We start from the raw sequence: 27,471 nt of genomic DNA, 5'->3' as shown, positions 1-27,471 counted from the left end.
CAAATGGACCACAGGTACCGTCTCCCATTCAGTCTTGTCTTAAATACCTCAGCATGAACACAATGGAGGATACACATTTCAAAAGAACGGTATTCATGCTTATAAGAATGTTTTAATCACCATTCTGAGACTAAAACTGTTACCAGTTGAAGAGAATTTTTGGAACCTTACGTCAATGCCTTTGTGATTCAACATAAAATTAAATGCTATATCTTGTTCTGACCAAAACATGCATTATATATTCATTTTGCAATGTTACAGTCTATACTGTAATAGTGTATTCACTCTCACAGTTACAGTCGATACTGTAATAGTGTATTCACTCTCACAGTTACAGTCGATACTGTAATAGTGTATTCACTCTCACAGTTACAGTCGATACTGTAATAGTGTATTCACTCTCACAGTTACAGTCGATACTGTAATAGTGTATTCACTCTCACAGTTACAGTCGATACTGTAATAGTGTATTCACTCTCACAGTTACAGTCGATACTGTAATAGTGTATTCACTCTCACAGTTACAGTCGATACTGTAATAGTGTATTCACTCTCACAGTTACAGTCGATACTGTAATAGTGTATTCACTCTCACAGTTACAGTCGATACTGTAATAGTGTATTCACTCTCACAGTTACAGTCGATACTGTAATAGTGTATTCACTCTCACAGTTACAGTCGATACTGTAATAGTGTATTCACTCTCATAGTTTCTTCAAATCCATAGCCTTCCCCTGCTTTGATCAGTCTTCACTGAGACTGGAGCATGAAGTTCTGCTTCTGAATCTCAATTCTACAGCTGTCACCCTGTAGGTCACGGAATGTGTCTGTTTTACTTCCCATTGTATCTCTAACAGCTAGCACAGTACCTGACACAGTAGATGTCCTCCCCCCTCCAAATTTACTGAATGAATGAATGAATGAATGAATGAGTATATTAGTGAACAGATTTACTAATGTCAAACATCGGTCTAGACTTCCAAAATTTGCCAACATGAAGACTGCCCAACATGGGCTCTTGCTGCTGAGATATGAAGTTTTTTTTATCTATCTCACAAAGCAATGAAATCACTACCTTCCAGGATGACCATTTATTAACTGGTCATCCCACTTGGCTGATTTAGGGATATCACCTCCAGTTAGGATCTTTATCTCTCCTGGATGCTGATAATCTCAAGATCCTGACTCCTATTGTATTAATTTGTCTGATTAGGACTCCAGTTGGTTGTTCTGCTGTTTGTAATGTATGGTTTCTGCTTAATATTTTTTGCCTTTAAACATATGAACAAAAGCTTACCTCTGAAGTTAAAAGTCCAAAGTTAATTCCAATTAATGTTAAAGCATTAGTACTATACCATGTGTTGATTTTATTTTCACAGGTCTAAGGAAAAAAAGTTATTTAGATTGAGTTGGAGATGGAAGTGGTCTTATATATAATTCTATTACAAAGAGGCAGAAACATAGAGATAGTAATTTACCAAAGTCTAAAAAGTAAGTCAATGTGTAACTGGAGAATAGACTTTTTTTAGTCCAGACAACTTCATATGATAGCAGGACATCTCAGTTACTACTTTTAAGGTTGCTAAGACGTTGTCACGTAATTGAACTCAGAAAATTTTTTTAAAGATTTTATCTTTAAGTAATCTCTACACCCAATATGGGGCTCGAACATACAACCTTGAGATCAAGAGTTGCAAACTCCACTGACTGAACCAGCTAGGTGCCCTAAAATAAAAAATTTATTAAATTTAGAGAGTGATCTAATTTTCTGCAGATTACTGTAATTCAGCAAGGTATATAAGTGAAGTGTGTATATATATATATATATATATATATATATATATATGAAGTATATATACTTCAACCTAAAATGATTATTTCCCAAATAGGAGAAATTTCTAAAAAATCATAAGGCTCTATTTATCTATGAATGAATGATGTAATTGAAAAATGCATCTTATAATTAGAATAACATCAGCCTATAAACTGTACATAATATTAGAAGTTCTCGGGATGAAAATCTCCTTTATCAGTATTCCATACCTGTAAGCAGCCGATGAACCCCTACTCTTGATTCTGCTACATTTACCTGAACACTGCTTTTGTCATTGCTGGGCTCCCCGCCCTTCAGTTTTTGCCAATCCTCATACCCCTTTACTTCTGGTACTGCAGCTCCCTTACCAATCCCATACACCAGAGATTTACCAAAAGTGCCTCCTCTCTCTGCAGGGATTCGGGAAGGAGGGCTAGAGAGAAAGGTTGATGGTATCCCAAGTTCTAGGAGCACTTACATGACATAATTCCAGAAAGTTTATTTAATTTATTTACTATATACCTGAAATAATAGCTATTCATTTAATTATGAGTTCAGTTTCATAAAGTAACTTAAGAAACTAATCACTGTAAATAACATTGTTTTTATATAAAATTTTGCTCAGAATTCTAAATTGACTTGAAAAAACAAAAAAGGCACCGTAAACACTTGGAGAGCCTTATCTTTACCTCCAGGTAAGTTGCATTCAGGGGCTCATCACAAAACCACTTCCTTAATGTAGAATTTGTACAAGAACATGGCACCTGTTCTGAATTTTCTTTATTTGTATTCTTTATCCAATCTGTGTAATTGTATTGGCCACAACACTGCAACTAGAAAAAAAATTCTATGAATTTTACTATAAAATATTCAAATGCAGTTAATTATGATTCCCATGCACAATAAAGTGGTTTTTGTGAAAAAAATTCATTATTCTCCACTGGAATGTAGTGAATTACAAATATAAGCACAGTTTTGTTGGTTTAATCCATTACTTTTTTGCTACTATTGTTGATGTTAACCAGAGCTAAATACCTTTAAATATAAGTGGGCTATGTTTGGATGAAATTGTTAGATCTGAACTTAGCATAAAGGAACCCAGGATGGAAGGTATATCTGATTTACTGAAGCTACAAACTATATTTGGACCAGAACACAGAAGAGAGAATAAGCGTAGCCATATCTTCCTCCTCACTACAGCAGTTCTCTTTATATTTATCCCCAAAATGCTGCCATATGTATTTAATATACATAAAGAAATTCTGGGTTCTTTTTATTCTCTTAGGATTAATGTAAGATTTTAACTTCCAATTTTGTATTGTGTGAAAAATGGCCACAGATAACCAAAAGAGATGATAAGGCAAATAGCCATAGAAATGATACAACATTTAAGAAATATCTCATTTACAATCCTATAAAGTTGAATTGAAAGGATGTGAAAGAATCAGCTTATATATTTGTCACCAAGAATATGAGACAAAGTTAGAGTGACTATTTCATTATTTTCTAATCTTGTTATTGAAAGTTATCACATCAGTCCTGCCTATGACACAATATGTACCAACAATCTTGGAAATGAATGACTAAAATAATGCTTTAGAGTTTGGGTACTGAAAATGAGTTTGATCGAACCTATATGTACTATCTCAACTACACTCATGACAGGAACTATAAGCTTGATTCTCATTAATAATAGTGATGTTATACATAGAACTGTTTTCCTGTTTATCAGTTTATGTCCATAGGAGGGTTTGATTCTCTGCCATCAGTCAAGTACATGTACATGTCACACATATATATCAGAGAAATAAAAAGATGAGTAAAAGCATTTATAATTATATTTCAATTCTCCTAAAATGCCTTGCTGTTAATATATACACCAAAAATAATAACTATTTTTAATTGGGGCACCTAGTATAGTAGTTAAGAGTACAACATCTAGTGCTACATTTTCTGGAATTGAATCTTGGCTCTGCCACTTAATTAGCTGTGTGTCCCTGGGTAAGGTACTATCTATAAAATGAGGATAATAGTTCTTACTTTATTGGGTTGGAAGGATTAAATGAGTTAATACATGCAAAGCATTTACAAAAAGGTCTGGTGCTATGTCATTGCTTGCTATTTTCTTTATCAAGCATTTACGATCTTCCAGCTGCTGATCTATTCCTGTAAACTATCTGGGAGACAATATCCATTCCTGTACCCTGCCTAGCTATATTTGAACTGTAAAATAATAAGCCTAATATTGTTAGCTAACAAGTATTAGTTGCTTACTATGTTCCAGATCCAAGGCTTCCTATACATTCTATATACGACTTCATTGATCCCTGCCAATCAGAGGCAAGGATTATTCTGTCCATTTTACTAATATGGAACTTGAAATTAATAGGGTTCCTTGTCCAGGGTCAAAAAGCTATGTGGCAAACCTGACATTCTGGCTCACATGGTAACCACCACGCTTCTCTGCTGCTAGCAAGGACTGTGGTCCCATAGGAGCAGTAGGGCAGAAGACCACCAACACTTCTACAGGTGACACCTGGTTAAAATGCACATCAATCAACCAAGAATAGGAGATATAAGTTACAAAAGGAGGATAAAACTCAAGATATATAAGTGGGAATAGTGCTATTAACCCAGTTTTGGTGGGGAGAAATACAAGAACCCCTCAATCCTCTGCCCCTATCTCCTGCCCTTCCCTGTCCTCCCCGACCCTATGGTGATCATATTTGACATTTAATATTTTAGTTTTATGTTAATTTTTTCTTACTGTTTTCTGTAAAGCATTCAGAACAATCCATTTGGGTATATCTTCAGGCATGTCTTTAGATCCATACTCAGTGATGATTAAGTCAATTTTATCATGCCATACTTGGTAAACCTGTTAAAAATTGCATCAAAAGTCAAAATCTGAAATCTTATGGTATTTGTTCTTCTCTGACTTATTTCACTTAGCATGATACTCTCTTGCGCCATCCACATCATTGCAAATGGCAAGATTTCATTCTTTTTTGTGGCTGAGCAATATTCCATTGTATATATAATACTAAAGTCTATACCTGAAACTAATATTATACTGTATATAAACTAACTGGAATTTATTTATCTATCTATCCATTTATTTATTTATTTTTAAAGATTTTATTTATTTGACACAGAGAGAGAGACAGCTAGAGAGGGAACACAAGCAGCGGGAGTGGGAGAGGGAGAAGCCGGCTTCTGGCTGAGTAGGAAGTCCAATGCGGGGCTCGATCCTGGGACCCTGGGATCATGACCCGAGCCGAAGGCAGATGTTTAACGACTGAGCCACCCAGGCGCCCCTAAACTAACTGGAATTTAAATAAAAACTTGGAAAGAAGAAAGGTCAAAATCCGTGAGAAACTTTCCTTATGGTTCCTAATAAAAGAGTGTTCTAGTCAGTTTGTTCTTTTCTGCTTATTCCTAAGTGTTTTCTTTTTCTTCTTTATAACTATTTTTAGCAATCTCAGTGAGTGCTGAGGCATTTGGTTTTTTGTATTGTAATCTATAGGAGGAATATATGAGACTTATTTTATGATTAGGGAGAAAGTTTTGTGTTATTCTCCTGAATGTCTAAGGATTCTGCTTTTCTTCTTGTACCCTCAGAAAAAAATTGTAAAAAACCTTGAAATGGACCAAAAAAGATTACTGAGTATTTCAATGGTAATTAGGCTTGTTTTAGCATAACTTCAGGGTCTTCTTATTCTATGGGGGTCTGTACCTTTCTCAGTTTTTAACTTACTTTACAACTTTAGAATAAGTTGTAGGAAGCTATAGTTAGACAATTGATTCTTTGTCAGAGAAGTTACAAATGAATTTTTCCTAGTGGGGTGCAACTGGTATCTCCCCTATGAACCATGTTTTGTATATATTAAGAAATGGCCTTTAGGGGCGCCTGAGTGGCTCAGTTGGTTAAGCGGCTGCCTTCGGCTCAAGTCATGATCCCAGAGTCCTGGGATGGAGTCCTGCCTGCATCGGGCTCCTTGCTTAGCTGGGAGCCTGCGTCTCCCTCTGTCTGCCACTCCCCCTGCTATGCTCTCTCTCTCTCTGTCTCTCTCTCTCTGACAAAAGTAAATAAAATCTTAAAAAAAAAAAAAAGAAATGGCCTTTATAACTGTCTTTTCTTTGTACTCTCCTTTGAACTGGTTTTCATTTCTTACCAGTTCCCACATTAATCAACATGTTGAATAAAATCATTGACCTGTTCCTACTGTATACTTATACAAGAATTATGATTTTTAATTGAAAAAAATCATCCTTTCAAAATACTATAGCAAAAAACAATCAGATTTGAAAATTTGGGGGGAAACTACTATTTCAAAATCTAGACATTGCAGAGGTAAATTTTAATAGTAACTTACTTAAATATTTAAAAGTTTATATGACTTTCATAGCTAAGGTAAAAGGTAGAAAGAATGGATAGTATTCCCATTTTATAAACAAGGAGATAAATACTCAGAGAATTTAGTTATTTGCTTTGTTTACATGAATCATGATGAGGAGCTGAGACTTCTAAATATAGTTCATTTGAATTCTAGTCTATTGATTTGTCATTATAATATGCTGCCTTTGAATAATGAAAAGGAAATTCCTGGTGGGAATTCTACAGCAATTAAACCATGTGTACAAGTTAAACTCTTACACAGTTACTTATATACCTATGCTTTAATGCATTTAGGATTAGAATAACGTAAAGTGTTACTTAGATCTCTAAGTGATTTATTGAGCTTATTCTCTAAGTTAATTTTTATTTAGAATAGAAAATGTTTTTCCATTTTATATTGTTGTGGGGAAGGGGCAGACTTATGTCCTTATTTATCCTCTAAAGCATCATTTGGGAGATCCAGAGTGCATATAAATCACATCTTAGTACATAAGAGTACCGTCTATAATCTCTGTGGTTACTATATAAATAAAATTCCCTCACACATATTTATTTTGACAAACATCCATTGAAGCCCTAGAGAACCTCCAATGCTGTTGGGTGCTGTAAGTGGCATGAAAGATTAAAGGCTCCTAAGAGCTTAATCTAATACGAATGTAGAAGAAAAATCTATGTAAACAAAGCTGTTAGCTCTAGATTCAGTTAATAAGTGTTTGAGTCCAGGCTCTATCATTTGGCCATGATATATTTTAACAAGTATTTCTCCTCTCAAAGCCTGAGTTTCCTGTTCTAGAAAGTAGGACTAACAATGCAACTCTGGGGGTTGTTGTGACAAAACTATATTGTCTATAAAGTGGTTATCATAGTTTCTGGCACATGGTAATTATTCTCAAATGGTCATTCTGATTCTTAAGTAGAGATGAGTATGTGAATAACACTTAAGTAAGTATGGACAACACTGATAAACTAAATTTATGTGCTAAGGATCCTGAAGTGTTATATTCAAGTTGTATCACCAGACCCCAAAGTCAGCTAGGATGTAGTGCTTTGCCACAAAAACAGCTTTACAGAACTCACATGCTGCACACACACACACACAAGAAGAAATTTTAACACTAAATGTCAGGTCATTAACAAGAAGTCCTGGGTGGTTAGATATCCAGGATACATGCGCAGCACAGGAGAGCAAATGAAGTAGGAGGTCAGTGGTGTTATGTAGGAAAGATTTTATTGGGGTTTGGTTGTTGCTTAGGATTCTACATCTAGAGAGAATTTGAAGGCTAGGAAGCACAGGAATAAATCAGGGGCTCCTTTGGAATTTAATTAAGGAAAGGAAGAGAGCTCTTAAGTAGCTACTCCATTACAGAAACTTTTCAAGTTGTCAGTTCATGGTCACTCTCTAAGGGAGGTAGGAATGAACCATACTGTACAGATGAAGACACAGGCTCAGGGCTCTGAAGTAGCTTGTTGAGCGCTAGTCATCTGCAGATCTGTACGATTTCAAGTTCATGCTTTTTTCTTGCAGGACAATCTCCCATGACACAAAGATAGAACGCAACTGCACTGAAACAATTAATTTCTTTAAAAATTGAAAGTAATCATTGATCTCAATAGTTAAGTTTTGTTTCCAAAAGTTTTTTTCAGATAATTTATTATGTATTTTTTAACTGAATTTGATAAATATAAATCCTGTGATTAATTATATCACTCACAGTCATACCTGTGCAAAATACATGAATTATTCAGTTCATCTCATTTACTTCTTAATTTTTTGTTATTTTACAGATTATTTTTATTTATTTGAGGGGGTGGGCAGGGAGGGGCAGAGGGAGAGAATCTTTATTTTTTTAAAAAGATTTTATTTATTTATTTGAGAGAGAGAGAGCATGAGAGGGGGAGTGTCAAAGGGAGAAGAAGATTCCCCGCTGAGCAGGGAGCCCAATGCAGGACTCGATCCCGGCACTCCAGGACCATGACCTGAGCCGAAGGCAGTAGCTTAACCAACTGAGCCATTCAGGGGCCCAGGAGAGAATCTTTAAATAGACTCCCACTCAGTGGGAAGCCTAATGTGAGGCTTGATCTAACAACCCATGATCATGACCTGAGCTGAAGCCAAGAGTTGGATGCTTAACCACTGAGCCACCCAGGCACCAGGCACCCTCAGTTCATCTCATTTAAATAAAATCACAAATTTCAAATTTGTACAAGTCTAAAGGTATTTCTTTCCAAAAAATAGAATATAGTCAGTCTATATAGAAAAATAGAATTGGGTCAGTCATGGTAGTCACAGTTGACTGGGGGGCCAATTTTGGATTCCCTACTCTTAGTATCATCTCCTCTTCCCCCATGTTCTTTGTTATTTACATTTACATTTTTCTCAATCTTCTGCTGAGTTGAAGACAAATTTCCCTAGCCCACCTTTCTGATCTGACACCTGGCCCTTTCCTTATAGACTTCTATAGTACTTCCAATGAATCTTCCTGCCCCCCTCCAAAGCCATTTATCTTTTGCTCTTAATATAGGCTCATAGGTCTCAATAATTTTAGATATTCAATTTTCTTTAGATTTCAAATAAAAGGATGATCTTTCCATACCTCCTTTTTTCTTATGAAGATGAATATTGAAAATACAACCTGAACACCAAAGGCCCACATTAACAGTGCTGTGTACTGAAACAAAAGAAAAACAGAGATGGTGATATGTTTCTAATATGTATCTTAGATACTTCAGTGATGGGAAAATGCATATCATAGGAAATACACAGTCTTAAAATACACAGAGGTATTGATGGTTCCCTGCCCTCATATACATGAGTGAAGTTATTCAAACAAAAAGGCAAAGAAAAAAATTCACTGAGCATTTGGATAAGAGTTAAGAAAGAAGTGATCGTGTTCAGTGAGCACGCTATAGAACACTTAGTCTACAAAGTTGTTGATGATTTTCCTTCATTCAGATCCAAAACTGTCATAGAGAGTAACTCACTTATCTGGAACCTCCACTTAACACACCAGTCCACTAACACTAGAAAACTCACTGAACTGTGACCTACTACACAAACCCATCAGGTGCAAAGTAACAACAATAACAAACCCCCAGAAAATACAAAAGCATCTGCTATAGTAAAATTAAGTCTGTAGGTACATTTAAACTCTTGCTTTGAAAATTGAAAATACTTCTATCCAAAGCCAAGTGAAATCATTTTCACACTTACGTAACTATATTTTTTAAACTTACAGCCACTGCAATTTTCTTCATCACAGGAGCACACAATAATACACATTATTTAGAATTCATAATGATTTTTAAAAATTAGCAGTCTGAATATTTTACTAAAATATAAGAATGACTTACTGTTAGTATTCTTAATTTCACATATTTTAAACATTAGTACTTTAAAACAGTTAAAATTTGTTTGATTGATATAAATTATATTTCCTATTTTCAGAGACAAACATTTCAGAGACAAAAATATGGTCTTTAGAACTGTTTAGAAGTTTAGATTTCTTTTTTTTATTTTAAAGATTTTATTTATTTATTTGAGAGAGAGAGAATGAGAGATAGAGAGCATGAGAGGGAAGAAGGTCAGAGGGAGAAGCAGACTCCCTGCTGAGCAGGGAGACAGATGTGGAACGCGATCCCAGGACTCCAGGATCATGACCTGAGCCGAAGGCAGTCGCTTAACCAAATGAGCCACCCAGGCGCCCTAGAAGTTTAGATTTCTAATACTTCTATATACGTTATCTCACTTAACCTTCACTAGTAAGAGATTGGTAGAGGCAGGAAAAATTGTGTAAAACAATAAAAAAATATTATTGGGTTTCTTTTTAATGGCAAGCGTGTTGTGGTCTAATGGACTTTCCCAGGTTTCTGACCTTATGAGGGTATGCAATATTACCTTTGACTAAACTAGTATTCAACCCTGTACAGAATTCTGATAATAATACAAAAGTTTCCTGTCCATAGCAATGCAAAATGATTCCTATTAATGGAAAGGCAAATGAATACAGTCTATAGAGAATATAAATCTCCACAAATCTAATTCTCCTCCAACCAGTTGTTACTTCTTACAGTTCCCTTACTGAGTATTTATTTATTTATTTATTTATTCAAAGATTTATTTATTTATTTATTTGACGGGGGGAGAGAGAGAGAGAGAGCACAAGTAGGCAGAGCGGCAGGCAGAGGGAGAGGGAAAAGCAGGCTCCCCGCTGAGCAGGGACTCAATCCCAGGACTCTGGGATCATGACCTGAGCAGAAGGCAGATGCTTAACCGACTGAGCCACCCAGGCACCCCTGATTAATTATTTAAATAAAGTTTCTGACACATGGTCATTGACACAAATGTTGAGTCATGATTTTTACCTTTGAAGATTCCCTTTTAACGTAGATGTCTATCATAATAAGAAAAATTCAGTGTATTTATGTGTTACCAGCACTTACAGAGTACTGTGAGATACTGCCCAAAAACTTTTAAAAAAGGGAAGTAAAACTGTTCCGAGGGGGCACATGGGTGGCTCCGTCAGTTAAGTGTCTGCCTTCAGCTCAGGTCATGATCTCAGAGTCCTGGGTGATGGGATTGAGCTGGCAGACACTTAACAGAGTTAAATACTAGCTTAGTCAAAAGGCTCCCTGATCAGTGGGGAGCCTGCTTCTCCCTCTCCCTCTGCCTGCCCTCATGTTCATGCTCTCTCTCTCCTTCTCTTTCTCTGTCAAAAAAAGAAAATCTTAAAAAAAAACATAATAACTCCCCCCACACACACAAAACTGCCCCGAAGAGTTAGACTGTGAAACTAATATCTATTCAACTGGAGTTGGGGTATGCAAAATCACCTTTAAGCTAAAGAATAGTGCTTAGGCCTATAAAATTTGCCCATAACTTGACTGCATGAATTAATATCGTTAAAGGAAAAAATGTATCCATCAGAAAAGTATTGGTAAATTCAGAGGAGAATAGGGAAAGTGGCCTGATGGCAAAAATTAGCAGTTCCCTTCCTTGGAGCATCCAGACAAGAGTGTGGTGTCTCGGTTTCAGGACCTAGTATTATGCACATTCCTTATGAAGGGGTTTGTCAGGCTTCTCGGTCACAGCCCATTAATACTTGAATCCCATAAGGCAGAAACTTAGAAGATGTCTGGTTTTCTCCCTCTAGTTTCCCCTTTCCTTACCGACCCCCCATCTTATACTAGTATCAGGCTCTGTGCCTTCTTTGCCTAAATGGAAATGTATGGTAAGGAGAAAATCACAATGTTCCTGTAAGCCATTTCTGTCCTGGTTTCCAGATCCAAAATTAGAAACCCAATGAGAAAATTATGCTCAATGTCCTGCAAGAAGAGAAAGGTGGGACTTGAGAAGAGAGAGTGAGATCTCGTTTTAGACTAGAAAGAGTCTGAGCCTGACTGTGGAGCCCTGGGCATTCCCAGAGCAACAGAATCACGCCTTGGGCTTCCCGGCATTCCCCTGGTGAGTGGTAAGACCCCAGAGGGAAAAGGAAGTATGGTTTCTAGCTTTGCCCAAAAAGCCTCTGCCAGGAGAAATATTCAAATAATAAGAGGTACCAATTATTGGATAGCAACTGATCCCTGTGTCAGGCGTCAGTCCTTTAATTGCTGTGTCAATGGGAGGGTGAATGTTTCAGGGGAAGGTTACTGCGGAGAAGGAGCTGAGGTCGTGGCTATCTATCAGTCCTTCCCAAAAGGTTTCACTGATATACTGTATGATATCCTGGATGATATACCGCATAAGAGCAGCTTTGCCTTTGCCACCCTAGGCCATTCAAACAGCAGAATGAGTAGACCGGAAGGGATCATGTGAGCTGGGAAAGTGCGTTTTCATGGTGACCAGCGCAGACTGATAACCAGTGCCCAGAGTGACCACCCAGACTTTCAGTGTTACATAAAAGCTAAGTCCTTCCGCATTCTTCCTGGTAAGAGACACAATGTCTGCAGTTGAATTTCATATTTGTTGGACAAGAGAGTGCCTGTGAATTAAAACTGATTTGATTTAAAGAAAATGTTAAAAAGCTGTCTTTCATCCGAGTCTGTGGATTGTGATCCAGACCTGCCACATGTATGGTAAATGGCTCATGTTCATGTCTATAATCCTAAATATAATTTATCTTTTCACGTTACATGGCTAGGGAGACATAGTGTGCTAGTCAGATGCCAGGGTCTGGCCCTCTCAGCAGCTCTACTTCTCTTTGTTAAATAATAAATTGTGATCTCAGTTATAAGTTAGCTTCCTACATGGCATTCCCACAGGGAGAAAATGTGTTGAGAATAGGATATGTTTTCTTTTCCTTGCTAAGCCACATTGCTTGTTGACTTTAATAGTTTATTTGGATTTTTGTCCTCAGATTCTTAATTTTGGTTAATTGTAGTTTACCCTAGGAGATGGATTCCTGTTGACTCTGCTGAAAAATAATATCTAAGTGTGTATATGCAGAGATCCAGATTTAATCCATGGAAAACTCACCAAGAACATGCTACCTAGAAGTTTCTTGAGAGGGAGTGCTTCATGTACCTTATTCCCTAGGGCACACTATACTACAATGTTATGACGTAATCCTTATTGCTCATTTGTGTGACACAGACACTCAAAATCAAAGATACAAATTAGTTCAGACTATTAAGATGAAATACATACCAGAAGTAGGAGCCATCTGATTTCACTGTGAATTCCCAAATAACCCAAGAGACAAAGAAGAACAATAGCAGATCCAGTTCCAATCAAAATTTGAAAAATATCTACTATCAAGTGATTATTTTCATCTGTGGAAACCACAAAATAAATTATTATTAGGTGATGTTGTATTCTGTTTAATAATATATTCAGTAACCTAAGATTTCCCTAAGCAGTGGCTGCCAAACCAGTAGGATTCTCTGTCTTTTTTAAACTTCATTCTGGCACCCTCTTACTTCGTCTTGGCAACAACTTTTCTTCCATTAATGACATGATAGAAAATTTCTTCAATTTCAAAAGATCTCTTTCTTTTACCTTATCTTCATTGTCTTTTATGAAAGGAGAATTTTTTTTTTCCCCTTGGGGTGAACTCTTCTATGTTTAATGAACATCCAAACATTTACGAATTTATTCACACAAATTTTAGGGGTATCTAACATGTGTGGGTTAAGTTTCTCTTATATGAAAGTCTGAGTTTATTGGTAATATGACCCCATTAAAACTATATTTTATTCCCTCTTCATCTAGACTGAGCTCTCTAGTAGAGACTATATATATTTATATAGTCAACAGACTAACTGTTCAATGCTTAGTGTTATGACACAGACTGTAGAACACTAAATGCCTCACAAATATTTGTCAAAAAAAAAAAAAAAGGAGAAGAAATAAATTAAATATGCTGTAGGTTTTATGGGAGAACAGTGCAGGCAGTGGTGTCCTGGAAACCAGCTTGTTCTGGCTCATAAACGCCAACTGTTACATTTTCACAAAATTCGTAAGCCAACCCAATTCATGTTGGCACTGTGAAATCAGCCATTGTGGCATTACGTCTTTAAACCACAGAAATCAGTAAATACCGTAAATCAAGACTTTGTATCCCAGAGCCAGTTGTTAAACGTTTACCAGCACACCCCTGGGTACAGGAGCCCCTAAGCCCATAGGGGGAGGAGGCTGGAGAGTGTAGGTAGGCAAGATTGCTGGCGAAGGCAACACTGTGCTTGGGCTTTAATGAGGACTGAAAAGATCTCGGTTGGAATGACAGAGGCATTCTGCGACACAGACAGCAGAGTATGTGTTGGATATTCAGCTTTGCTGGCACTTAGGGTTTGAAGCAGGTGAAACTGGGCCGGTTTGCAAGGCCCAAATTATGCACACTTTGTAGGCTCTTATCCAGTCTTCCTCGTTGGAGTTAAGCTCCGCGAGGACAAAATATATCTTTCTTGTACAGTACAGTTTCCTCAGCTCACGGGACTGTGACTAACATGTAGAACAGACTCTATAAATATTTGTCCTATGAATAAATAATTGCAGTGGGGAACCAGAAAAAAGCTTTTCGTGTTCTAGGGGTAGATTTTCATCTTAAATTATTTCAGTGGCATTTGGAAGATGGCTGAAAAAGGAGATCAGAACACAAGGCTGTTGGAGGTTATTACTGGGGCAGAGGGAAGGAAGATGGGGCTCCTGGGTGGCCTGGTGTTATTACAAATGGAGAGGAAGGCAGAATCATTTTTAAGAAGAGGTAAGTTCGTTGGAAGTTGCACATGAAAGAGAGGGGAGGAACCAACCAGTTTCTTGCCACAAACTGGTTATTTTCAGTTCCATGTCTTAAATTTCACTAAATGTTTAAATACATAATTTTTTTAAAAAGAAACAGAACTTAAAGGATAAGTTTCTGACTATCTGTTTAGGATATATATTTTTGCACAGGCAAGTACGTTAAGGTTAGTGAGAATTATCTTTCAATTCCACAATGGAGGGGAAGAAAAAAGAAAAGACTTTTGCTCTACCTTAACTACTACATTATTAAAGTAGATCCTGTATGGGAAGTGCTTAGCCCAATGCCTGGCACATAACCAACACTAAAGAAGTGGAAGCTACCACTGCCATTCTTCTACGGAAGGAAAGGAAAGAGGAAAGGCTGTCATAAGATCGCCACACACCCGTGTACTCTCAGCAAACCACTAATGCACTCAGACATCACAAATACTTTGCCATAAGCAAAGTATATAAACAGAAGAGAATAAAGATACCAGGCACTTAGGTGTAGCTGAAGTTTAACTAAATTATTCAATACTTTGTAGCACTTTATTACCTATTAAATCTTTTTATTTAGCTTTTGTTTTCCTACAAACATGTTTTTTCTTACTTGAAGTCCACTAAGAAATGTTTGTTCTACAGTATGCATGCTTTTTGTCATATATTTAATGGTAACAGTGCTGTCTAATAGAGTCTATTGAGTAGTGGAAAGAATCTAAATCTGCACTGCCTAGTAAGATAGCCAATACCCAATAGCCACTTACGGCTATTGAGCACTTGAAATATGGCTTCCTTCCCAACCACCAAGGATATGTATACAAAAATAACACTTAGTCTATTAAACTTCAGTCCATAGTGACCACAGCATACCACAAAATGGTAAAACGAAGGGTTTTTAAATTTAGTTAAACGCATTCAACTATTTCATTTATATTTGGATAATATATTTTATTTGTAACATGTAATGGTGAGAGTAATTGAGTTTTAAAAGAAATGATTTAACTTGAGCACTACATTGGTCTCCACTATCTTTTCATCCGGAGTGTATTAGAACAAAGCACAATCTTCCATTCTTGGACAATACTTAATGAATTTTGGAGAAATACTGCCACCTGCTGAATATATTATGTATGCAGTTATTTAGAATGGAATGCCTGGCTTCACTCAAGAGAGCAAAAGAAAAACAGATACATACCCAAAGCTGTGAAAAAAATATTTCTATCTAATAAGAGCCATGCACCAAATCCCATGAGTAAAAGTCCAAGAACCTACAGAAAAGACAGTCAGTGCTTATATTCGCTAATAAAAACGCATTACATTTTCTTTACGAGATAATTATAAAGAATCTTACCAAGAAGGCTCCATTAATGAGATTAAGGAAGTATTTAAAAATTAACATTTTGTTTTTTCTTAACATTCTTTTTCTCCCTGGATATTGGTGTTTCTGAAAAGATAACCACAACTTTTACTATAAATAGTCACCACAGTAACAACTTTAAATAATTCTGCCTACTCATGTCATTTATTTGCACATTTTTCTTCTGATACCAGTTGTCAATATAGCATTCCCCTCCACCCTCCCGAATATAAGGACATGTTGAAGATATCTTGAAATTGGGCCTGTCTTTTCCATCTGCACTAGGCAGTTGAGACCAAGAAGGCATTTGAATAACATGCCAATAGCCACCTTACTAAACTTCTTGCAGTTTTCAGAAAGTAAAATATTTTACTTTGTTTCCAGTCTTAACACACCTTGTTCTCCTTGCTGGAAAGCTTTCCTTCACCTCTGCCTGTCCCTCTTGTTTCCCAGGATAATGTCGACTCCTCCTCGTTGAGTTCTCACCTTGGAAGCCTTTGCCTAACCTCAATTTGTTGCCCTTCTATTTTCTCTTTACTTGTCTTTTCTTCCCATGTAGACTCTGAGGTCTATTAGTGGAGAGAGTAGGTCTTGTGTATCATTATAATCCCAGAGTGTAGCACACAGTAGCTAATCAATAGATACTCGTTGAATTAATAAATGAGTAGATGAATCAGATTATTTAATTAGTGAGTAATTTAGTTCGGTATATAATGGAAGGGAACAAACCTTAACTTAAGGTTGTGTTAAACATTATTTAATTTAGTTTCCTAAAACTTTTATGAAAAATCAACACTTAGATCATTGGTGTTTGGTGCTTTATTAAAAATGAAGGTTTTAAATTTTCTTGGGCATGTTTCTGGGTTTTCTCTTTCCTTCATTGTTTCAGTTCTAGCTAGTACCGTATTTTACAAAGTATTGTAGCTTATAGTGTTTTAATCTTGCAGTGCATAACTGGCATGATGAAATCAGATTTAATAAGATTAATTTGAAGCTATTTGTCTCTACTTGGGAAGATCTGCTTGTTAAACCAAAGGATGCCCTGGAAAGTGGAGAAATAAGAGATGTCTAGGTTAGAGTCTATGCACTGCCCCTCCCTACTCTGACCCAAGGCCACATTCCTCCCTGAAATGCCAGGGTTCTCCTTCCCAGCTGAAGGAGTCTCTCCAGGCTTTGTCTTTCACCCTCTGCTTTGAAGTCCCCTACTGCCGTTTGGTTTCTCCAGTTTCTGTCCTCCATTCTTATTCTTAGATTCCTCCAGTGTCTGGCCTGTTTGGTTGGAACAATCAGTTAGAAAGACTGCCTGATTTTTATTTCAGTTTCTCCCTAAGATGCTGTAGATATATAATTTTGGCTTCAATTCCATTTACTTCAGCTGATGGGAAAGTTGTGATCCTCTCCTATAGCCTAAACAAGTTGTCAGAGCCAAGGTCCTGGGCCTCTGTGAACAAGAATGAGAAAGTAATGTACAAGAACGCTGCAGGAACTCTGGTGAGGACTATTGAGAGGCATAGACTTGACTGTTGAGTTGGTAATAATTAGCACATTAGAATAAGGGCTAACATGCTTTATCAAAGGATCCAGAAACAAAAATAAGCTGAGGCTTATTTCTCTTTCAGTCCTAGGTGGGGAATTGGTTCTCTTCTAGGAGATCATCTTAGGAACGTGGGGCTTGCTTCAGCCTATTCCATATCTGGCTCCCAAATTTCCTCACGGTGTCATCCTGTATAGTCAGCAGAAAGGAAAGGAGGATGAGTAAACTCGGGCAAGCGTCTTTTAAGCCAGTGAGGTGAAAATTGCCCACTTCTCTTCTGCTCATATTCCATCGGCACATACTGAGTCACGTGGCAGGTCTCAGCCCGAGGTGGAATCAGCTATGTGCCCAAGAGGAAGGAAAGAAGTGACTTAGGGTGAGAAGAGCCAAATAAAATACCCAACAGTTAGGAAAGGGCATTGTAAGAGATAATTAGAGGGAGAAAAAGCGTGCTTGGATACAGTTTCAATATGTCTTATTATGGAAAAGAAAGAATTATAATCAGAAGGATTCCTGTAGGATGGAAAAATTAAAAAAAAATAATGATAATCATGGACATTAGAAAAATTGGGAAAAATAAAAAAACATATACTTCATGTTTATTTTTTTATTTTTAAAAATATTTTATTTATTTATTTGTGAGGGAGATAGAGAGAGAGCACACAAGCTGGACGAGCAGCAGGCAGAGGGAGAAACAGGCTCCCCGCTGAGCAAGGAGCCTGACGTGGGACTTGATCACATGACCCTGGGATCATGACTTGAGCTGAAGGTAACCGACTGAGCTACCCAGGTGTCCTTCATATATTTCATGTTTAATAAATGAGTTTGAGTTGGTAGACGATATCTTCGTGGTTAAGCACTGGAAATGGAGTGCAGGTAAATAGATAGCATAAGTTATGCAGATTTGGGAATTATCCACGAGGAGCTACTGTCATGGAAAAGAATGAAAGAGGAGACTGACTGCAGATAAAAGTGAGCAGATGTTTGATAGTGAAGAATGACATAATTAGGAATTTGAATTTTTTAATGCAGACTTTTACAAAATGAGGATGTAATCAAAGCATGATCTCATGGAAATCAGTAGAGAAATAATTTTCTAAAATAGTGTTGCATGACATAGAGGTCAAAAAGGGTAAGAATTCAATACTCTCAAAATCAGCCAACTTGGTAAGAAAGCTGTTCGTGGTAACTTCAAAACAGCAGTGTTTTAGTCCATTTGAGCTGCTGGGATGCTTATAAACAACAGAAATGGAGAATCTGGGTGGCTCAGTCAGTTAAGTGTCTGGTCATGATCCCAGGGTCCTGGGATCAAGCCCCACATCAGGCTTCCTGCTCAGCGGGGATTCCGCTTCTCCCTCCGCCTGCTGCTCCCCCTGCTCGTGCTCTGTCTCTCTCTGTCAAATAAATAAATAAAATCTTAAGAAAAAAAAACAACAGCAGAAATTTATGTCTCATAGTTCTGGAGGCTAGAAGTCTTAAATCAGGGTGCCAGCATCCGTGGGGGAGAGCCCTCTTCCAGGCTTCAAACTTCCTCTTGTATCTTCCTGCGGTGAAAGGGGCTAAGGAGCTCTGTGGGATCTCATTTATAAGAGCACTAATCCCATGCACGAGGGATCCCCCAACGACCTCATCATCCCTGAAAGGTCCCATCTTCTAATACCATCACATTGAGTATAAGGATTCCAACATGTGAAATAATTTGAGGTAATACAAACGTTCAGACCATAGCAAGCAGTTCAGATTAAAGAGTTGGAACACAACAAACAGGTGTCTAAGCAACAAGTCAAGGAAGTCCACAGCCATATTTGCACAGAATGAGAAGAGGAGATGGTCATGTGCTGATCCTTCCAGTCACAAGCACCACATACTGGAAACAACATCAATGAAAAGAAAGAGGTGCTAACACAAAGATACACAATAAGTTAGTGCAGTTTCTATGTAAATATTTGTAGTGTGGAAGAACAAGTTTTGTCTTGGATTGTTGTTGTTGTTTTTGCTATAGACAAAGAATTTGTTTTTAACAATCAAATAAGGTCCTGGTGGCATTTCTTTTGTTCATTTCCTGATTAGGTAATTTTAATAGTATAAATGATATAAGAAAGGACAATTTACAATAATTTACCTATTCACAGGTGTCGTTTTTCACTAGATAATAATAGCATAATTACTTTTTGTTATCGTTTGTAAATTCCTTCTAACTGCCAGGAGATGGGAGCACAAAAATGAATAAATAATGTGTCAAGGAGTCAAGTATTAAAACCTATGGTCCACTCTGAATTATGTGTTGGGGGTGTGGGGACAGGGAATAAAGGGAACTGGGAAGTTTCAGAGAAAAGACAAATTTGGAGATAATCCTTGAGGGTTGATAAGAAGGTCCCAGTCAGATAAAAATGGGGTAGACATACGAAGATTTCACGACAGATGGAACACTGCGCTCACAAGCTTTCTAGTGAATGGCATGGGGGCAAGGGTCAGAGTGGCAAGAGATGAAAAATAAGGCTAGAGAAGTAGACTCAGTAAAGGTTGTGAAAGATCAGGTATGTTTTGCTAAGAATTCGCTTTTATTCTTCTGCAGGTAATGGAGAATCATATTTCTGTCATCAGCGTGGAAGTCAAATTAGAAAAGAAACCTATGACAGGGAGCTACTTTAAAAAGCTAATGTATTAGTTCATAACAAATGATGTTGTCTAAACTACAAGATAGTTATGGGGATGGAGAACAGTACCAGGATATGAGAGATACAGTAGGAAGTAGAATTGTCAGCAATGGGATGTAAGAAAGAAACCAAAATAAAACTTGAACTCAGGTCTGTAGAGCTTAACTACTTGGGCTTTTAAGATTATGCCATATTCTATAATATGTCATTTATATTGGTTGCCTTGACCATCAGAGTTTTGCAAATTAGGTACTCATGTGCTATTATCCCCAGTATTACCAATGACAAAAGAGATTCAGGAAGGTAAAATAATGTTCTTGAGTTCACCTAGTTAACACGTGGCAGGGCTGAGATTCAAATCCTTAGATACAAACCACTCTCTTGCTACTCTTCCCAAGCCTCCAATGTCATCACCTGTAGATGTAGATTAGAAGAACACACACCTGAAAGGGATACTGTGAAAATTGAATGAGATTATGTTTGGAAGGCACTTAGTCCAGTAGCTGGCTAAATGTTACCTATTAATCTTGTGATAGTATAGTAATCATATACAAGGGAGGAGCACATGAGGTTGGGAAATGGGATGGGAACTGTAGGAAAGTGATGGACTCAAGTCGGCCGTCATGTGAGCTGCAGGGAGCACAAAAAGGGTTAGAGAAGGACCTTGAGAGTTTGGGACAGTCTTTAAATGGAAAAAGAAAAGCAGAGGTCTAAGAATCCAACACTGTAGGTCACATATTAAAATTATTATGCAATAGTCATCCTCAAGAAAAAATAAACAAACATCTGCTAGGCAGCTATTTGAGCTTCACAGTGATATTCTGGGATATTTAAATTTTATCACTGCTATATAAAAAATAAGACAACTGTTGCACAATGTTTTTAAATTAAAGTCATCTCACCACTCAACTAACATTTTCAAAGAAATCTTATTCTTGTCAGATGTCAGAGGAACAAACAGTTATCTTTCATCCTTTCATGTCCTCAATAAATATTATGTGCTCTCTAAGGGAATTATATTGTGTTAGGTCAATAGGCTATAAACCAATCAGACCTGCAGATAATTTTCAAAATAAGGTCAAAATTTAATGAAAAGAGGGGCGCCTGGGTGGTTCAGTCGGTTAAGCATCTGCCTTCAGCTCAGGTCATGATCCTGGGGTCCTGGGATGGAGTTCTTGCATAGGGCTCCCTGCTCTTCTGGGAGCCTGCTTCTCCCTCTGCCTCTGCCTCTCTCTCTCTCTCTCTGTCTGTCATAAATATATAAAGAAAATCTTTAAAAAATTTAATGAAAAGAGAAATACTTATTAAAAAGAAAAAAAACCCTACTCAGGTTAAAAGGTTATGGACAAACTGACATACTCAATTTTAGGTTATAATATCTAGGAAGATTTCAATTAAATAAATTTATGCTAAATGCTGCAGACTTAAAGAAAAGTTTCAAGTTAAATTGACATAATCTCTAACTATATGAGACAATTATTGTATTTTGTTCATTATTTAGTAATATTAATTAGTGATAGCTAAGGTATGACTAATTGATAGAATTGTCAGTTTTCCTCCAAAGTAAAAAATAACAAGAATATAAGAGATGTAGTAACATGCATCATAACTTATCTTCAGAACTTTCAATATTTTTCTTTTTTGCTATCAATTCGTTTGACAAGGTAAGATTTAAGAAAAAAAGCAATTTAGACATCATCTTCATAAAAGCTGATTACTAATTTAGCTAATTTAAAATTAGTTCTAGACAGTGCCTGGGTGGCTCAGTCAGTTAAACATCTGCTCTCAATTCCGGTCATGATCCCAGGGTCCTGGGATCAAGTCCCACATTGGGCTCCCTGCTTAGCGGGGAGTCTGCTTCTTCCTGTCCCTCTGAACTTCCTCCCCACTCATGGTCTCAATCTCTCTCAAATAGATGAATAAAATCTCTAAAAAAACATTAGTTCTGGAAATTAATTGATTGCTAATGGATTTGATATTCTGTAGGAAAAGCCTGAATAGTTTCATAATTACAAATAAAATTAATTTTAAGATTTTTATTGTGGATTTCAACATAATACAATAGCCTGAGTATTTTACTTATTTATTTTTTATTTACTTATTTTTTTGCTGAGCATTTTATTTTATTTTTTTATTTTGTTAAAGATTTATTTAATTATTTGAGGGGGAGGGGCAGAGGGTGAGGGAGAGAATCTCAAGCAGACTTGGGGGTGGGGGGCTGCATCTCACCACCCTGAGACCATGACCTGAGCCGAAACCAAGAGTGGGACTCTCAATAGACTGAGCCACCGAGGCGCCCCTAACCTGAGCATTTTAAATGAAGAATTTGAATAGTCTATAAATTTGCAACAAAACTAAACTGAAAAAAAAAGAAAAAATGGCACTTGAGCATGGACTTTGATAATGAAAATATCCTAAATTTTAATTAGATTTGAAACCAGAAGTAGTTGATTTTTGAAAATCATTGTCTTTGAGTGAGGCACTAACATGTGTTTTTTTAATTTCAAAAATCTACTTATTTCTCATTCTATATTATTAATTCCTATGTTGATGCAATGTTAATTGTTACCAGGAAATAGTCTATTTTCTTTCAAATGCTTAAAGGAAATGTTTGCTTTTAGTTTATTGTATGTCAGATGTCTTTTACAATTATGCTTAGCCACTTCCTCTTGGAATTTAATTCTTTGCAAGCTTAAAAAAAATTAAACAGAAATATCTGTTATTAACTAAAATAAATTTCACAGTTTGTACACTATGTATTTGCTCCACGGTAAAGGAAATTAGATGAAATTTTTTTTAAAAGATTTTATTTATTTATTTGAGAGAGAGAGAGCGCGCACAAGCAGGGGGAGCAGCATGCAGAGGGAGAGGGAGGAGCAGGCTCCCCCATAAGCAGGGAGCCTGAGGTAGGGCTTGATCCCAAGACCCTGGGATCGTGACCTCAGCTGAAGGCAGACGCTGAGCCACCCAGGCGCCCCAACTTAGATGAATTTTTAAGTTAAAATTAAATAGCATAATGTATATACTTACGCTTCAAATTTTATGTTAAAACAGTGGGTGTCACTGTCAATATTTTAAGTAAAACATATTTCAGAAAATAATTTTTAAAAATTTTCACCCCATACACTTGGAGGGTTTTTGATAGGCATTGAGTGATAATTGATTTATTTGTCTTTTTAAAAATAAATTGCTGTCACGGAAAGCAAACGATTTATTGGCTTCTCTTCCATACTTCAGGCCCCATAAATCACTCAAGATTAAGATTTGGTGGAATGAATAGTTTTTACGTGGGCAACTGAACATTCACTAGTTTCAAGTAATAAATATTGATAGATCAGAAACATTTTAAAGGTCAAGCTACCTTTACTTGGGTAACTGTAGCAAAATGTCGTTTCTTTATTACATATTTTCCCAAAGTATTTAAATATTAAAATCTACCTGGAAAAAACGTTCCTCATTCAGCTCCTGAGATGCAGCGTTCAGGCCAATTTCGAGTGGAGATAGTTTGTCCTACTGGGGCACCGGTAAGAAAAGACCCGTCCATCTTCCTTGGGATTGGCTGTTGTCGTGGTTACGCTTTGTTTGGAGTCTTTGGGCGCTGTCTTCCAACCAAGCCTAGGGATTTAGCCGCTGGTGGGTGAGCTGGGGCCCCTCATGGCTGGGGTTGGTGGCGCGGGAGGCGAGACAGAGCTATGGGAGCACAGACGGAGCCAGGCCCCTCTCTGCCAAGGCCAGGGCAAACGGTCGGGGGGCCGGCGGGCTGAGGGGGTGGCTGCTGGAGTCTGCGGAGCCCTAGGCTCCTTTCGATTTTGGAGATTTTGTAGCTCACCCAAAACTTAGAGATCCTCCCTTAGGATCTAGGGAGCTTTCGATAATTACCTTTTCTCCTCCCTAAATGATAGTTCCTTTCATCCCTCCCTCCATTTCCCTCTTCCTTTCTTTCCTCTTTTTTTTTTTTTTATGATTTATAGTTATCTTTTAAAGTAGATTTCCTTCCCTTTATTTATAATTGAAAAACTACGGTTGAAAGGAGAGTTCCTTAAGATTTCCCACTTTTGGCAGCTTTAGCCAACTCCAAGTGATTTATTATCAACTTGAAGAAGTTTACTGTAGTCCTCTTACGGTGGGATACATCTAGGGCTGCACTGTCCTATCCTGTAACCAAACCACTAGGTGGCTGCTGAAGGCTTGAAATGCAGCTGGTCCAAATTGAAAGGTACTGTAGGTGTAAAATACACATTACATTTTGAAGAATTAGTATAAAAAACAAAAATATAAACTTTTTACATTGATCTTAATAATAAATGATTTTTTATTGACTAAATGTTGAAATAATATTTTGGTTATAATGGGTTAAATAAAATATATTATTAAAACTAATTTCACCTGTTACTCTCTCCTTTTTTAAAAATTGCTACTAGAAAATTTAAAATCACATATGTGCTTGGATATATAGTTGGACAGGGCTGATCTAAAGGGCCAGTTGATGAGCAGAGAGGGACACATAATGGAAATGATTCTTACCTTTACCCTTTTCTCCTGCCTTTCTTTCTACATAAAGTTTAGTGTACCTGTGCATTCTGCTTTATAGCTACATTTTAAAAAAATCTAATTTTCCTACCTCGCAAATCTTTTGAATTGCACTTTAAGTAAGTTTGATAACAGGATACCATTTTATACTGGTTCTGTTTATGGTTTTGTTTTCCTTTGGAGGAGGAAGATGATGGGTAAAATTGTCTAAACTACAAAAGTAGTACATACTCATGATTTTAAAGATCACTCAACATAAAGGTATGAAATGAAAATTAAAAGTTCCCCAATTTGTCCCCCAAAGTTTCTGTGTTTAAAAAAAAGTATGTGTGTATAGTTACTCTGCATATTTTTCTACCACGTGCCTTTTCTCAATTATTTCTTCGTTGCTACCTTTCCACAGGAGCACAGTAAATATACCCATTTTTAAAAGGACTTGTATAGTATTCCATTCTATGAATCCATCATATTTAACTTTCCTTAGTATTTAGGATTTTTTAATTAAATTTTTTATTGAGATAATTATAGATTAACATGTAGTTTTAAGAAATAATGTGGAAATAGCCCTTGTACACTGTCCAGTATCTCCCAATGGTAACATTTTTATTGGTGCAGTCTGCTAATCTTACTCAGATTTCCTCTGTTTTACTTGTAATCATTTGTGTGTATCAGATACAAGTTTTATCATCTGAATGTGCTCACTTACCTACTATTCCAATCAAGATACTGAACAGCTCCAATGCTACAAGAATCTTTCATGTTGCCCTTTTATTACCATAACCGCCATCCACCCCTGACTCCTGGGAATCACTAATCTGTTCTCCACTTATAAAATTTTGTCATTTCAAAAATGTTATATAAATGGAATTTTGTGATATGTTACCTTTTGGTTTGGGCTTTTTGCTCAACATAGTTCCCTAGAGATTCATGGAGATTTGTCGGTATTGTGACATGTATCAATATCCATCCCTTTTATTGCTGAGTAGTATTACATGGTATGGATGTAGTAGAATTGGTTTAACCATTCACCTACTGAGGGACATTTTGGTTGTCTCCAGGTTGAGGCTATCATGAATAAAACTTGTGAATATTCATGTAAGTTTTAGTGTGAACATAAAATTTCATTTTTCTGGGATAAATGCCCAAGAGTATAGGCAATACATGGAGATCATCCCAATTAAATCATTTATATGTGAAAGAAATTGCACTGAAATAAAATCATAGTTGATGAGTACAGTATTCTTCAAACTTTTTTCCTTAAACCAAGACCCACAGTAAAACAAACAAATTACACATTACACTGCAGCTCATGCACACATGGATACATATATACCCACTTAAAACTGAAACAAAAGTTTTTAAAACAATTTTTATCTTTAACATATATAGTATACCTATAGTTTATTTTCTGATATACCCTAATTTTTCCTATCCTATTACATCATCAAAACTTTATGATGAAGAGCCACTGAATTAATGTCTTGATCCACTAATGGGTTATCATCTGCAGTTTGAAGACTATTGGGCTAGGGGATATTCAGAAGGATTACTGGGCAGATGAAGAGCTTGACTAAGTTTGGAGACCATTTCATAGTGGGAAAAGCACTGGTTTTGGATTCGGGGTCTCTCAATTAGGGCCCTGTCCCCATTACTTATTAGCATAATGACGGTGTGAAGTTAAGTAAACTCTTCAAACCTTGGTTTTCTTATCAATACAATGACTATAATGACCTTATACCTGTTAATTTGCTCTGATGATTATCAATCACACAAAGTGTCTTCTAGTGCCTGGCTTGTCACAAATACTCAATACTTGGAAGCTAATGGTGGTGGATGATGATGATGATTACATGAAGATATACTGTAATATACTGCTTGATCCATATCCATCACAAGCATTAAAGGCTTAAATAATATAAATATTGGTCTTATAAGCCACATATTATCCATTATTACAACATATTGTTGTTAAAAACATGTGGCTATCTATAGTAAAATTAACAACTATGAGTAAATGAGTAGAAACTAATCATATGTTGTCCCATATATAGACTTAGGTTGTTCTCTAATGAGTATTGTTTTTTTTTCTTATGAGTATTCTAACCTCTGCATATTCAAGCTGTTCAGAGGTATTTCACCCTCAGTTATTCCCATGAGGATGAATTTTACTGTGACGTTTCTTGGTTCAGGAAGCTAAGACAGTCCATTCCATGTGATTTTTCCCTTAGAGAATTAAGAGAGTATTATTAGAGTTGATCATTTTGTAGTTAAACAGAGAAATAATGAATTAATGAAGAGAGAAAACAGTGTTCTTTAATATATAGTGCAACCATAATAAGATATGATGAAAGTATCCTTGATGAAAATATTTATACGGAACATGTTGGATTGGTATAACACATTAAACAACCCATAGTTTGTACTCATTTTATCCTCTTCAATTTTTTTAAATGGTTCTGTGTTTATTATGAAGGATGATGGAAAATGATGATGATGATACAAAACTCAAAGAAGAAATAGAAGATGAATTGGATAAAATCAGCATTTCTTCATTAGAAAAAGATGATGTTGATAGTGATTCAAAATCAGACATCCAGAGTGATGATAGTGATACGGTAAGTGTTAAATGCTGGGCTTTTAAGAGCCTTTTAACTGGAGTAAACTTTGTAGGAGAAATATTGCTTTTCTCAATTTGCTTTACATTGTTATCTCATTTTTTAACTTTACAATCACTTTTAAACTATGTTTATTGTTAGATATTTAAATATAAAAAGTACATTGAAGATAGAAGTCACTTATAATTTCACATGTATATATGTGCATTTTTTGTAAAATTGGTATTAGACATAGAATTATTTATTTTTATCCTGCTTTTTAAACTTAAATCATGAGCTTTTTAATGTTATTAGATATACATGAAAAGCAAAATTTATGTGAAATCTTTAGACCTATAGAAATAGTTATT

General features: G+C 36.4%; 2 protein-coding genes across 15 annotated transcripts in view; one reads left to right on the top strand and one right to left on the bottom strand.

The window, feature by feature from the left end:
* The window catches only part of TSPAN19 (tetraspanin 19), a 34,032-nt gene extending 10,503 nt beyond the window's left edge, over window positions 1-23,529 (bottom strand). For 2 of the 8 annotated variants that reach the window (XM_027595275.1, XM_027595274.2), the window contains exons 1-9: window positions 23,415-23,452; window positions 16,181-17,659; window positions 15,780-15,872; window positions 15,624-15,696; window positions 12,857-12,981; window positions 8,808-8,882; window positions 4,582-4,692; window positions 2,504-2,647; window positions 1,299-1,382 (exon numbers count right to left, since the gene is read on the bottom strand). In XM_027595275.1, coding sequence (XP_027451076.1) covers window positions 1,299-1,382; window positions 2,504-2,647; window positions 4,582-4,692; window positions 8,808-8,882; window positions 12,857-12,981; window positions 15,624-15,696; window positions 15,780-15,845 — 678 coding nt within the window. In that variant the 5' untranslated portion in view covers window positions 15,846-15,872; window positions 16,181-17,659; window positions 23,415-23,452. Of the gene's footprint in view, window positions 1-1,298; window positions 1,383-2,503; window positions 2,648-4,581; window positions 4,693-8,807; window positions 8,883-12,856; window positions 12,982-15,623; window positions 15,697-15,779; window positions 15,873-16,180; window positions 17,660-23,414 lie in introns of all 8 variants that reach the window. The other 6 variants (XR_003520103.2, XM_027595268.2, XM_027595269.2 and 3 more) reach the window with 5 other exon arrangements.
* A 13-nt stretch (window positions 23,530-23,542) lies between these two features.
* LRRIQ1 (leucine rich repeats and IQ motif containing 1) overlaps window positions 23,543-27,471 on the top strand; it is a 215,536-nt gene continuing 211,607 nt past the window's right edge. For 6 of the 7 annotated variants that reach the window (XR_003520105.2, XM_027595280.2, XM_027595281.2 and 3 more), the window contains exons 1-2: window positions 23,543-23,609; window positions 26,980-27,121. Coding sequence is in view for 6 of the 7 variants with exons in the window: in XM_027595280.2 (XP_027451081.2) it covers window positions 26,981-27,121 (141 nt within the window). In the remaining variant the exon portion in view is untranslated. Of the gene's footprint in view, window positions 23,610-24,689; window positions 24,768-26,979; window positions 27,122-27,471 lie in introns of all 7 variants that reach the window. The other variant, XM_027595279.2, reaches the window with a different exon arrangement.

This window comes from Zalophus californianus, chromosome 9 (assembly GCF_009762305.2).
Source record: "Zalophus californianus isolate mZalCal1 chromosome 9, mZalCal1.pri.v2, whole genome shotgun sequence".
NCBI classification, from domain to species: Eukaryota; Metazoa; Chordata; class Mammalia; order Carnivora; family Otariidae; genus Zalophus; species Zalophus californianus.
The sequence above is the reverse complement of the archived record's forward strand: the minus strand, read 5'-3'. Positions and strand labels throughout refer to the sequence as shown.